The sequence below is a fragment of the Amblyomma americanum genome, chromosome 4 (assembly GCF_052857255.1).
Source record: "Amblyomma americanum isolate KBUSLIRL-KWMA chromosome 4, ASM5285725v1, whole genome shotgun sequence".
Taxonomy (NCBI): Eukaryota; Metazoa; Arthropoda; class Arachnida; order Ixodida; family Ixodidae; genus Amblyomma; species Amblyomma americanum.
The window spans coordinates 21,535,758-21,548,719 of record NC_135500.1 but is presented as its reverse complement, the minus strand read 5'-3'; the positions used below and the strand labels follow the sequence as shown (position 1 = coordinate 21,548,719).

The 12,962-nt window shown below is 43.2% G+C and overlaps 1 protein-coding gene across 3 annotated transcripts in view; it reads right to left on the bottom strand.

The window, feature by feature from the left end:
- LOC144127832 (transmembrane protein 117-like) overlaps positions 1-12,681 on the bottom strand; it is a 113,370-nt gene extending 100,689 nt beyond the window's left edge. Inside the window, exons 1-2 of one of the 3 annotated variants that reach the window (XM_077660790.1) lie at positions 12,292-12,681; positions 3,213-3,288 (exon numbers count right to left, since the gene is read on the bottom strand). In XM_077660790.1, the coding sequence (XP_077516916.1) occupies positions 3,213-3,261 (49 nt within the window). In that variant the 5' untranslated portion in view covers positions 3,262-3,288; positions 12,292-12,681. Of the gene's footprint in view, positions 1-3,212; positions 3,289-10,533; positions 10,628-11,576; positions 11,663-12,291 lie in introns of those variants that run through there. The other 2 variants (XM_077660789.1, XM_077660788.1) reach the window with 2 other exon arrangements.
- Positions 12,682-12,962: the final 281 nt, after the last annotated feature.

Below are 12,962 nucleotides of genomic sequence, written 5' to 3'. Positions count from 1 at the left end.
AATGAATCAACAAGCCCAAGTATCTACCCTTCAACTTAGTACGCAAGCCGAGTGATCCTTGGGAAAGCAGACTTGCTCGTGGCGCCCACTTTCCGATTGTTGAGGAAACAGAAATCGATGGACCCCTGCTTTATTATTTACGCTTAGAAGCATGCTGTTCCTTTGTTATGAGTGTGGTCTCTTTTGAGCAGTTAAGTGCTCCCGTATGTGAAAAGCGGCACGTGCTGTGCCGCCTATGTGCGCCGTGTGCGAAGCGGTGTTTTGTAGCTAGCTACCAAGTTCTTGTCCGCTATTCATCGCTTGACAATTAAACTCCGATTATCAAAAGGTGCACTACAGTAACTTTGAGACACGAAAGGAGCACAGAAAAGTGCCGAGTGCGATGACTTCCGCACTGCATATACACGTTTGTAAGTCAAACATAAATTTCCTTCGACTCAGAGAACGTTTTTCCAGGGACCAAGCAGTTTGCAAAACCCTAAGTGACTCGAATGCTTTCACTGTCCGCACCGATGAATAGTCGCCGCCGTCTAAATGAGCACTTCGAAATATTATTACAGCATTTTGCTGTGCGTGCTCATTGTGCCCTAGGAGTGCGACGATTACGACAACTGCAGCCCTACGCTGAGGTTGTTTACATGGCTATGCGCAAACAGTCCTGCTCGTTTCTGTGGCATAAAAAGCCAGGTGGGTTATCCTTATCTTAAATATTACGTACTCTTGCTCAAAAATTGCACTTTTACTCATTTACACACCATGACAACACTGCAATAAACGTCGATGATGCTATATCGCCTCCTTGGGAAACACTTCGCGTAGGATATACCGGCGCTTTCTGCTAATTGTATCTGCTTTCTCTTATGTCACCAAAATTTAATTTTAGATCGGTTTAGCTAAAAATACGTTCGGACACTACTTGAATTAATGAAAACAACCAGATTTGTTGTCCACAGTCGACGCCGACGGCTGCTGCCGGCGGCCTTCTGCACATGCTATGCAGGCCGGGTCACATATACCGGCACTTTCCCCTTATTGTACTCGCGTCCTGCAATGTAGGCAGTCATCGCTTTGAGGGCACTGTAGCCAAAACTACGCTCGCCAGCTATTTTCAGGCGCTAAAATTTGCGAATTCACTCTTCGAAATCGTAGAAATCGTGCACACAAATCCTGCGTACTCTACATGCCTCGTCAAGAAAGGGGCCGGCGGTCCACCGTCAACCGAAATTCAAGAATATGGCAAAAGTTCGTCAGTGATTAGTAACAAAGTGTGAAGATATGATATGTAGCCGCTTGTTTCGCTTTTTTCGATACGGAAAAGGTACACAAGCACAGTTTTTCTGGCCATCGCCTCACCGGGCGTGAAGCTTTCGCTCGGCCGCACAAGCCCAGGCGATGGCGACGAGCGGCACTGTCATGCAACGTTTTCTGCCCGTGTCGCTTGCCTCGCCGATCGGTTCTATGCGCAGGCACTGAATGAAAGCACATCTTCGCTGGTACACGCACATCGCGTATGTCGCCGTGGCTAGCATGAGGTCCACTAAGTTTTAAAATTCTTAAGTTTATAGAATGTCATACCAACTAGTCCGCTACCACTCTCTTCTGGTTTCCACTAAGCTGACTCTTTAACATTACTACGATACGTGATCGTTGATCATGATGGCGTCGTTGTCGGTCTAGCGTGACAGACCAGTGCGTCAGTGACGGCATTTGCGTACCGATCAGCCCACCAACCGTCGATCGCCGTCGCATCGGCCTATAGTGTGACCCCTACCTATACCGAAGAAAAACTGCGTTACTGTTATTATCGCTTTTGCGGTACCAGTCATTCATATATGGGGGACGACTGCTACTTCGATCGCCCGCGAAAGTACATGGGGGAATAAGACCTCGCTGAGGATATTTCAGCAACGAGAGCAGGCAACGTTGCTCCGTGCATGTGCTAGTGACGTCACGAGAGCTTTCAATATGGCAGTTGCTGCCGGTGGGAGGAGTCTCCCGGTCTCAATTTCGATTGTATTTTTGGAAAATACAGCGCGTCCACGGCAACCAAATTCTGGAAATTGAATCATAAGCTCTTGCATTAGTTACTGAAGCAGAAAACTGCAATATGAAGAATGACCATGTCATGGCCCCTTTAATAGGAGGGTTGTTAATTCTATAAATTGCATCCTGGTGGTTGCGCCTGCGGTGGAATGAAAGAAGGGAAGTTTTAGCAGAATTTAATGACATTAGCCTGTCTGTTCCATGTGGATTTTAATGCAAGAAGCCTGCCATCTTTCCCCCGAACATCAACTAAGCAGCCTGCAGCCCTTGCTGGATCTGCAGCAAAAATTACCAGGCCAAGCCACCTTTGGCTACAGTGAGAAAAGCTATAATGAAACATACTGGTCGCTGAGACTACTGCCTTGAGTGATATCACCTAAGGTAATACTCACTCAAACGCCTTGGCGGAACATCACAAAGACACAGACCATACCAGTGAGTAAGATGCAGAACGTGCGATTGCTAAAAAAAAAAGCACAATCAAAACGCTTGTTCATGGAATCACTCTACATCCAGTCAACACCACTTATGATTAACAAGACATGTGGCAAATCTCCCAGAGATATACATCCGCAAAACCATCCGCATATAAAGCATCGACCTGCTCTTTCATCAAATTGCGACCAAGGTACCTGCATGGGTGCTGAAATGTCAATGCTTTTTCTTTTCTTTCAAGCTGTAGCGAGTGCATGTTTCTTGTCAACTGATACCATAGGTACACACGGTGCAAAAGCCAAACGTGATCCCTTTCTTCGATGGCAGGAAGCACGAAATTTTGACACGCACAATTTCAAAAACATTTGAAAGTATTGTCAAGGTTTCAAGCAAGGCATTTTTATTGCCTGCAACTTTGAATGTATGAACCGGGAACATATCAACGAGGTTTTAGTGAATATACCAGCAGGTGGTGATGTAATGGGATACACCGATAATACCAACATACCAACATAGCAGGTCGTTGCTTCAGCATGAACTATGCAATTTGAAATGCTAATTTTAAACCCCAAATCCTCGTTTCATCATTGCTGGAGTGCCCAATTCTGTAATGAGTCAGAATCTTTTTGTTTCTTCCATAACTTCGTAACACATTTTGATCAGCTGTCGGTCCCTTTCAGAGCCTGCACCAGAAATAGAAGCACCAAGCAAGAGTGCATACAAAGAGGGCTCACCTTGACCCAAGGTCCGGTCAGTGCGTGGCGGCCATTCCATCCTACACATGGCCAGCAGTGTCGTGCTGCCCCCAGCCTGCATCGAGCATACGTCGCAACCAGTCACACCACATTCTGAACAATCAATCAAGGATCCTCTGGTTTGATTTCACAAACGAATTGCTTTGCGCACATTCAAAATTATTCAAACATTTCAATAACTTAAACAGCATTCAATTTATACAGTGATTTTCTTTCAATCGCAAAAACATCATAGAAAGGAGGGGACCGAATGGCGGGTTTACAAAAAATGGCCAGATGTGGCAGTTGTAACCCTTTAACCGTCAAATTAATTCCCGAAAAATGCACCAAAATTGCCAAATGTATTAGCGGTTTTTGGCGAAAATGACTGTTGTCAGGCTTAAAACATGCGTTAAAGGTGTGAAACGTTTTTCATGGACAACTACTGCTATATAGCATTGAATATTGCAACCATAACATGTCTCTGGTGGTGGCAGCAGCAAAACATAGGGCTGGACGAGTGTGACTCATCATTGGCAATATTGGTGCAATCTGCCAAGACCAGTACAGCTCGGGGTTGGTGGTAAAACGGTTAAATAAGTAGGCATCAGTGATGGAGGCACAAAGTTTTGGCACAAACGAACCAAAAGGCAGGTTGGTGCACCTTATGGACAGGGTGACTGCCCACCGTGGCAGGCGGCAGTGAAATTAATGATTAGGGGCGAGAGGATGCTCGAGAAGAGCAACGTGGGTCTCACAAGCCCCACCTGTGGCTGTATTTATTTTTATTTATTTTATAAATACTGCACTCACAATGCGGTGATTTCAATAGTGTGGTACATGAGTAATACATATAACAGCATATACAGAAAAATGCACAGGGTAATAAAACTGATATTGAATAAATACAAAGCGTACAGGTTGGGCTTAACAAAAAAAAATCAAACATGAGGTTACACCAAAGAACTGAAACATTGTGACTGCAAACACAATATAAACAAAATAATGTCACTGTGAACATGATAAGAAAAAAGTTATTAATGTTGGTGCACAGAGAATGTTATTTTTTAGCTGATTCCAGTCCACTATTGTGTATGGGAATAATGAACACTTGAAAGAGTTGTTATGCGAGGAAAAAGAAGTTATAGTGAGATTATGCAATTGCCAAGTACTGTATCTGGATGAGAAGAATATGATTTCTGTTATGTCAATCATGCAATACCCCTTAATTAGTGATTTAAGAACTTCAATCGTGAACAACGATTTCTATGTGTCAGAGGAGGAAGTTTAGTCCTCTTTAAAAGTTCTGTAACGGAGGTTCTCGTGAATGTGTTACAAATAAAATGTGCGGCTTTTCTTTGTTTTTTTTTGTACCTAGTCTAGTTTGGCGATGCTAGCTTTTTTGTGAAATGGTCCCATATGAGTACTGCATAATCTAACATAGGCAACATAACCAATGTGTAAGTTAAGAGGCGAACAGATGAAGAAAACTCAAGTGCTCGTCTGAGGAAAAAAAGTTTACATTTAGCATCTGCAGTTATGTACTCCAATTAAGATCATTCGAGATCCACAAGCCTAAACACTTACAGCTACTAATTTCAGATGAGAAAGTGTTAGTAATACTGCAGTCGAAGTGCAAAGGTTTCTTTTTATATGTTATTCTCATAAAGGCAGTTTTTTTAATGCTAATCCTCATCTGCCGTTTGCGAAACCAAGAAGGAACCTTCTGAAGTCCACTGTTCAGTATTATGATAGGGGAGCGCTTAACTTCAGAACGGACAAAACGGATGATACAACACGAGACACCAAGCGCAGACTATCAACCGAGTTTATTTTTGAACGGGCTCATATTTATACACACCTAAGCAGCTAAGCTCTAAGCTTTTAGCAGCATAATATGGTTAAGCATGACTTGTGGGTAAAGGTCGAGCCACTTCCGGATCGCATGGTATCATGCTCGCTTGTGGTTTTTTTGCTGGTTTTTTGCTCTACGCCTGGATTTTTCCTATGATTTGGTGTGTATAAATATGAACCCCTTCGAAAATAAACTCAGTTGATTGTCTGCACTCGGTGTCTGGTGTTGTATTGCCTGTTTTGTCCGTACTGAAGTTAAGCGCTCCCCTATAATAATGAATGACCAACTGGCCCCTTTTAAAGCGCTGCTGACTGTTCAGCAATCATTGGTCAGATCTGGTGTCAATTTCGGAGTACAAAACACAGTAGTCGGCAGGAAGTTCAATGTGAACTGGAATACCTCGAACAATATCAGTAATATATAGGAGAAACAAAACTGGCCCTAACACCAAATCTGGGGTACACCAGAATTCACCGTTACTGATGCAGATAAACTGTCATGAAAGGAAACAAACTGTTTTCTGTGGCTTAGGAACGCAGAGATCCATTCTGTTAACTGATTATTTTTGAAAACTTTATTCAACTTATGGAGTACCTTACTGTGAGGAACCGTCAAATGCCTTTAAGAAATCCAAGAATTAGCGTCAATTTGTGTATTATTATTAATTGATCTTGGAAAATCGTGGATTGTTTTTCTATCAGCAGAGTACACGTCAAAAATCTTTTTCTAAAATAGCGTTGATATTTCGTTAAAAAAATTATGGTTATCAAGAAAATTTAGCATTTGATTAATTCAAATGTGTTTGAGTAATTTGCAAGCTGTTGATGTTAATGAAATCGAGTGATAGCAGTTAATGCTATCTTTCGTTCCACATTTATGCAACAGTTTGATTCTGGCTGTCACCCAGTCATTCGTTCACCGTCGTGTAATGATTTAGTAAATAAAACGTGAAAATACTTAAAAACCTACTCTGCATATTTTTTAATAAACGAATTGAGGATGATGTTTGGCCCTGATAACTTGTCTACATTCAGTTTTAACAGCATGTTAAAAATACCTTGTTCTGAAATTGTGAGGTCTCGCATACGTCACAAGAAGACACCAAGAGATGGTAGGGCGCCATCATTTTCAGTAAAAACAGTTTTAAAATGGCCATTCAATGCATTCGATATTATTTCCCACAGTAAAGTTTTTTGTCTGCAGCCACTTGACTCTTAACTTTAGAGGACAAATCTGAAATTCCATTTCCATAACGTGAAGCGTTCGAGCAATATTTTGTCTTTTTAAACCTCTTTAACTGCCTACTTAGTTTGAGTGTCTCCCTGGAAATCCACTGGTTTTTACCTTTTCGTTTCTTAACAACTGGAACAAAACGCATACAGCTATACGCAATATGCCCTTCAACTACTTATGTCAAAATCAAAGACAATGTCCGAGAGCGCATCAGCTGATGCATCAGCTGATGTGTGACATAAAGGACCAGTTCGCATTAGATAAATTAAAATCTTCTAACAAAATAATTTCATCAGCGTCTTTATGAGTTAATGTATGAGTTCATGTATTCCCGTAATTTCTCTACAATGGTTGTGGAAGATGCCACGATCTTTTCTAAACAGACTAATTTCAGGTGGGACAGATTCACTGTTGTATATTACATCGGTCAACCAAGTTTCAGTGGGAATAGAGATATCTGGGTTATGTACCCAACAGAAGTCCTTCAAACTCAGTAGCCTTGTTTACAATACTCCCACAGTTAACACTGAGAATTTTAAGGAGACGAGGCTTTGTACTGCATTGTCTATTCCATTTTTTTTTGTATTGAGACAAAAATGAAAACCCCTTTCCTCATCCCATCCATACAACGTGCTATCAAGCAGGCTGCCACCTGCTTGGGCAGTGGGGCATCACTTAACCGCTACACAACTGTGCCGGGAGTGGTTCGAGGACTCCCTGCGATTAATGAATGTAAAGTATAAAATGAACAATTCCGCATATATGGGCATTAGCTACAACAAAATCAGAAGGAATAAAAAATGCTAATGCATTCAAACGATCCATCGAGGATTGCCTAAGAGTTCTGTATATAAATGACAGCGGCAAAATACATTCATGGTAGTAAGAAAAACAGATCTCCTATAGTAAGACGAGCTTTTGGGCAAGTTAGTTGCTTAGCTTCAACATAACTGCAGCACAAAAAAAGATGAACACAATGAAAGGAAAGCACTCGCGACATTAACAATCACTGCTCAGTGTCGTTTGTCTGGACAAATGACACGGAGCAGCGATTGTCAGTGTCGCGAGTGCTTTCCTTTCATTGTGTTCATCTTTCTTCATGCTGCAGTTATATAGAAGGCCTCCTATACTTGGCGAACTGAACCTGAAACTGAAATCTGAAACTGAATTACCCACAAAACTGACAAGCAACACTGGGACACTCACGTTACAAAACCGTTCCAGGCTTGCATGACAGAAACTACTTTATCGACTAATGCACAACGTGGTGAACATAGATAGTGCAAGGTATGTTTCAAAATCAGAAACAAGAACAATGAGACATAAGCACTCAAAATCACTGGAAGAATATCGATTCAACACAGACTGTTTTAGACATTTGTTTTTTCCATTACCCATTAGAGAATGGAATAACCTACCATTAAGCGTAACCAGCTCATCTTTAGAAAAATTTTTAGAGCCATATGAAGCACATCTACTAGCTCTACAATGTGCATTATGAACACCATTTCGTTGGCTCCAGAGCTCTATCTTAAGTAATGAAAATTGTGCTTTCTAGTGTATAATACATCCTGCCGTTATTGTTTTTTTTATTATTTTAATTGTTACTCCCATGACATTCCTCACCGATTATTATTATTGCTATTAACTTAACAGCCTCTGTTCACATACAGTTGCACCCCCTTTTTTATGTACTTTCTTTGTTCAATTCTGTTTTTGCCCTTCCTGCAATGATCCTGATTGGAATTGGCAGTATTTCTAAATAAATAAATAAACAAAAAAGATGTCCACAAATCCCTGCAGTTCTACAAAGCCCAGTTTGAGAACCTGGGACAGCAACTCCTAACAAATGACAACACATCTATGGCAAGAGCTTATGGAGGATAAAATAGATCAGCCAAAAAGACTGCTAGGTACCACAAACTGAGTACAATCTGTGCTCCCCTCTTATGGTGGAACCCAACTTCTTTGCAAATGTACGGAACACTTATTTGTCCTCAAGTGAACTTGTAGAGCACTTCAGCCATACACATGCATACAAGCATGCGGACATGCTGTTGCTTTATCCAGATTGCCATAACATGCTTAAATTGGTACAGAAATATAAAAACGGTTGTCAGCAGCTTACAAAGTATGCAATTTTGTTTGCCTTGGACACTTTGGGACATTTGTTCGAAATGATTTTATAGCATATTTTTAAAATTATAGCTATATGTAGATGAAAACTAAGTGAGATCACACTTCTGAGAGTGCATGATCACTCTCTGCTTTCTGAGAATGCAGCATTAGCATGTTTGCGCATTGGCCTGATAGAACGCAGACCCTGTGGTGAGCCAGGTGACATACACACACTTCAGGGGGTAGCACGTACTGCCAAGGCAGAGTCTATTTCCTTGTCGTCACGCGACACAATGACAGCTGGTTGTAGCCCCAGTCACTGCTCGCATTCAAGAAGGGCCCATCATTTATGATTTTTTTTTTCAAAATTTGATGTGCTCTTTTTTCAATCAAAGCAGTCAGACATAACTTGGTGGACATATCGCTGCAGTTGCTGAGTGGTTGATACACCAAACCTGTGCCACGCACCATATTCCGAAGGCACTTGCTCGCTCTCAAGTCATCCAAGCCCCACCACCAGCTGCAGTGGCCTGAAGTGTAGGATATAATTTGGGCTCTAAGAAATAACTGGAATATCGCTTGCTGCATTTCTGACTTGTGGCTGCGTGTTGGGAACATGCCCAAAGTGGGCAAAGTTATGAAATTTTTAAAGCACAGAGGAGAATCAGAGGCCCCTTTGTTGCTTAACTGTAAGTGCACTGTTGTAAGCGCTTAGAGGTGCTTCACGAACTTGCTGAAATGTATGTGCATCCACTTGCCCTCTTTTGACTGTCACTGTAAACCGTCCGTCACCTTTTGAAAGCTCACAAGGAGGAAGGAAGCGATGCTCACTCGGTAGCAGATACAGCTTTCAAGTGTAGCCAAGAAATGGCTGTTCGGATGAAAATTTTCTGCTTTGGAAGGTGTATACAAATGATGGTTAGATGCATCAACAGCATCCTGGTGGCAATGGCCGCATGGGCTACTACTGGCTTCAGGCCAGCATGGGTTCAAATCCCACTAGGAGCACATAGAGAGCCTTTTTTTGGCATACTAAAAGACTTGTGTTGTCATCCTCCTTTCAGTATGCACAGAATGTCTGCTATGACAATTACCACTCGACATGCATGCCCAACACTGTAAGCCAGTCGTCTTCTTTCTTTTGCAGTGTTTTGCACTGCGACCAACCACGTCAAGGCACTTAAGTTTGCAATCGGATTGGCTGAAAAGTAAGCTCTCACTGTGGTCTATATCCAAAAAATACTGGTCTATATCCAAAGAAATAAAATTCGGAAGATCCTATGGAAAACATCCCTACTCATATAAAGATTCCAATGCAACATGAAGATAAGCAAAATACAGCCACATGATGGCCACTTTTACAGCCTTGTATGTTGCCATTGATTTTTGAACAGACTGAAAAAGGAAAAACAAGCAGATTAGTATTGATGTTACCTTTCTCTGCTCCAGGGATTATCATACAATGTGCATGTTAAACAAGAAAGCTGACACTCAAGAATGGGGTTGTGGTACAAAACACCAAGAAGCCACCAGTAGCATGAAGAGAAGAAAGGATGGGCACACATCACCTCTATTATGCGGAAAGATGCACACTGATGGGTGGAGATATGCCGCATCTTTCCAAAGCGTGACGTTATATACCTTGGCTGTTCATTTTTTTATAAAATAGTCTGCTGTAGTAATGAAGCTGTTAAGGAATTGCTAACCTCTGGTCCCTCACACATCTCACTCCATTCAAGAGCAGGAGTGCCAGGCTGCTGGACAGAGCCATTTCTTTGAGCCAAAGACAAGTCAAGACTGAAACATCCTGGCTGCTGCGGTTGTCCCCATTAGAAACCCTCAAGTTTTAAAATCTGCTGTGACCCATTGCTTGACTTCACGACATCTCTTGATGTGGTTGTGTTTCCCTACACCTTTCTGTAACTCCTTAGAGACCACGACAGTGTAAAAAATGAAATTAAATGCGGTAACATGTGTGTCTGGCAGATAGGAAGGTGCCTTAATAATAGACTGCCTGTGCACCATAGCAATACATACAAAGCTGTGTTCACTGCCACAAATGAGGATGCAAATCCAAGCTCGAGGATAAAAGGAGACTGTGCAAAGGAGCTGTACCTGCAATTTGTATGGTACTATCATCAGCAATACGAGCAGGAACACAGCAGCGCATGCCCGATAGCCTCGAACCCTACTTGCAGCGATACGGTGGCGGCTGCTGTCAGAAACAAAGTGGAAAGGGGGTTACATTATTAGTTTTTCATAAGCTGGCAACACAGCACAACCCTTTCTACAATGTTGCGAAAAGCGGCCACAGTGCATGCAACATGGAGGGTTCGAGGCTATCTGCCACGCGCTCCTGTGTTCCTGCTCATATTGCTCATGGTAGTACATGCAGAATACACACTACTTTTGTCACTTCATTTTCCTCTCTTAACCATGTTACATTTACTCTGGATATTCAAGCTGCACAATTAAAATGAATGGCAGTGCATAAGATCACGCCATTTCGGAATAAAAATTCCTTGGAAGTTGACACATGCACTTGCTGTCTTCTGCCCAGTCCCACATCTCTCAGTGCCAATAAATGGAGACATGGATGTCCACTGTGTTAGTCATTTGCTCCTAAGTGCTCTTGGCAGTGCTGCACAGAACTAGGTGCTGGACATTTGCAAACAATCAATTCAAATTGAACTAAGCTGCTTAGCTGCACACAGCCGTCAGCCAGCTCAAGTGGCTGTGCGCCTAAGCTGTAGGATCGAGATGAGGCACAGGCCGGGCCCTGGAACACTCAAAATAGCTCAGGCGTTGAGAACAAAAGGCACAATAAGACTGCAGTATGACCATTGTTGCGGAAGACTGCACTAGTGCCATGGCCATTCTATATTCACAGGCATTTTGAGTGCCTACGCAAGCAGGAAGAGAATGAAGTGGATTTACAAAGTCGACCAGACATGAGAATGACATGACGATGGACATAATGCACAGTGTGCATGCAATACATAATAGATACACAGAGGAGGGGAAGAGTGTATACAGACAACCTGTCAACAATGGACAACATAGTGGAGCTTTCTGAACTGGCTTCTTGCCGAAGACGTAACCAGAACTTCCCTGGCAGGGTGAAAATGTGAGGAGCAAGTATTCAAGCAGGTTTTTACGTGTTTTCGGGCACGCACACGTATGTGCTGGCACTGTGCTTGAGTGCGATGTCGCCGCCGCTTGCTGACGTACTCCGACTTATGGAAGTCCTGCCAGGTTCACCGCGAACGCACATTTTTCGGCTGACTGCACGGCCGCGGCAACACACCAGCTCCGAATCACACACATGCGCGCGCCGATATGGACCATACAGTACATACGTGCTGTAAGCGCACTTGAGGGGAACAGGCCTTGAGGGAGAGGGTTGCTGCGCCTTTCCTTCCCCCTTACAGAAGCAACACGCGCGTCAAGACGGCTTCTCGGCGGCACGTGAGGTAAGAATCGTGGCAACACCGTGAAGTCAGCGGCACGCATAGTCTTTGCAGACCTTTAATTCAAACTGTGCCGCGACTTGCCTTTTTTTTTTTGCAAACGCCCACGCAAGGGCCAATATGGGCTCGTAAGCGGTCGTACTCACCTCAGGAGTTACTTTAGGTAAACATCAATACTCAAAGGTGCTAAAGCCTGGTCATGACCTGAAGCTCTCAACTGACACTTTCATAAAACAAAGGTTGATGTTGGGAAACCAGCTACCGACCAACGGCAGTGCTAACAAAATGCTTCGATGCCTCTCTGGATGCCGCAAAAACGCAGAACAGAAACTGCGTCAGAAGACTAGCTGCTCGACAGCCTATTCCGAAAACAAATACCGCCTACGGCACTAAGTGGACTTACATTGCATCGGCCCCGAGTAGTGCTTTCGCCGGCATGGCGTCCTTGCGATGTGGGCAAGCATGTCTTCAGAACCTAGAACGAAGTCTCTCAACATTTTGGTCCCGTTCGGAACTTTGCCTAGGCGCAAAAGTTGGCGAGGTCAAAGCGCACCGTCAACGTGTTGCTGTGGAGATGTAGCTCGAAGGTAATGAAGGCGCATGCTTATAACGAAGTTTTCGCACAGTTCACAAAGCCTGCAGCAAAGAAATACCGTGCACAACACGCTCAAGGGGCACCCCTCCAACGATCGGTTGCAGTGTAGCTATAAAACGTTAGTTAGGACGGAACCGCAGGAAGTTCCAGCGGACGAGGCAAACTCTCTGCTACTCCAGCGGCGCCGCCGGCGTCGCCAACCGCTTCCAAAAGTTTTCGATCACAGCGCCACCAATACCGCCATGGCTTTCTATGCCTTTCCGAAAGCCGACACATTTTTTCTTCTAAATCATCACCGGCCCACTGGTTGAGCGGACAGAACGAAATAATTTGTATTTTCATACACCAAACACGCGGCACTAAGGCAATTACTAATTGCAGACCAAGCATGAGTGAACGAAAGCAGTTCTACAGTTTATGAAACTATTATCCCGTTGTAATTATCCACAATCTTCCAACGTTGCCTCCCGCTACAGGTG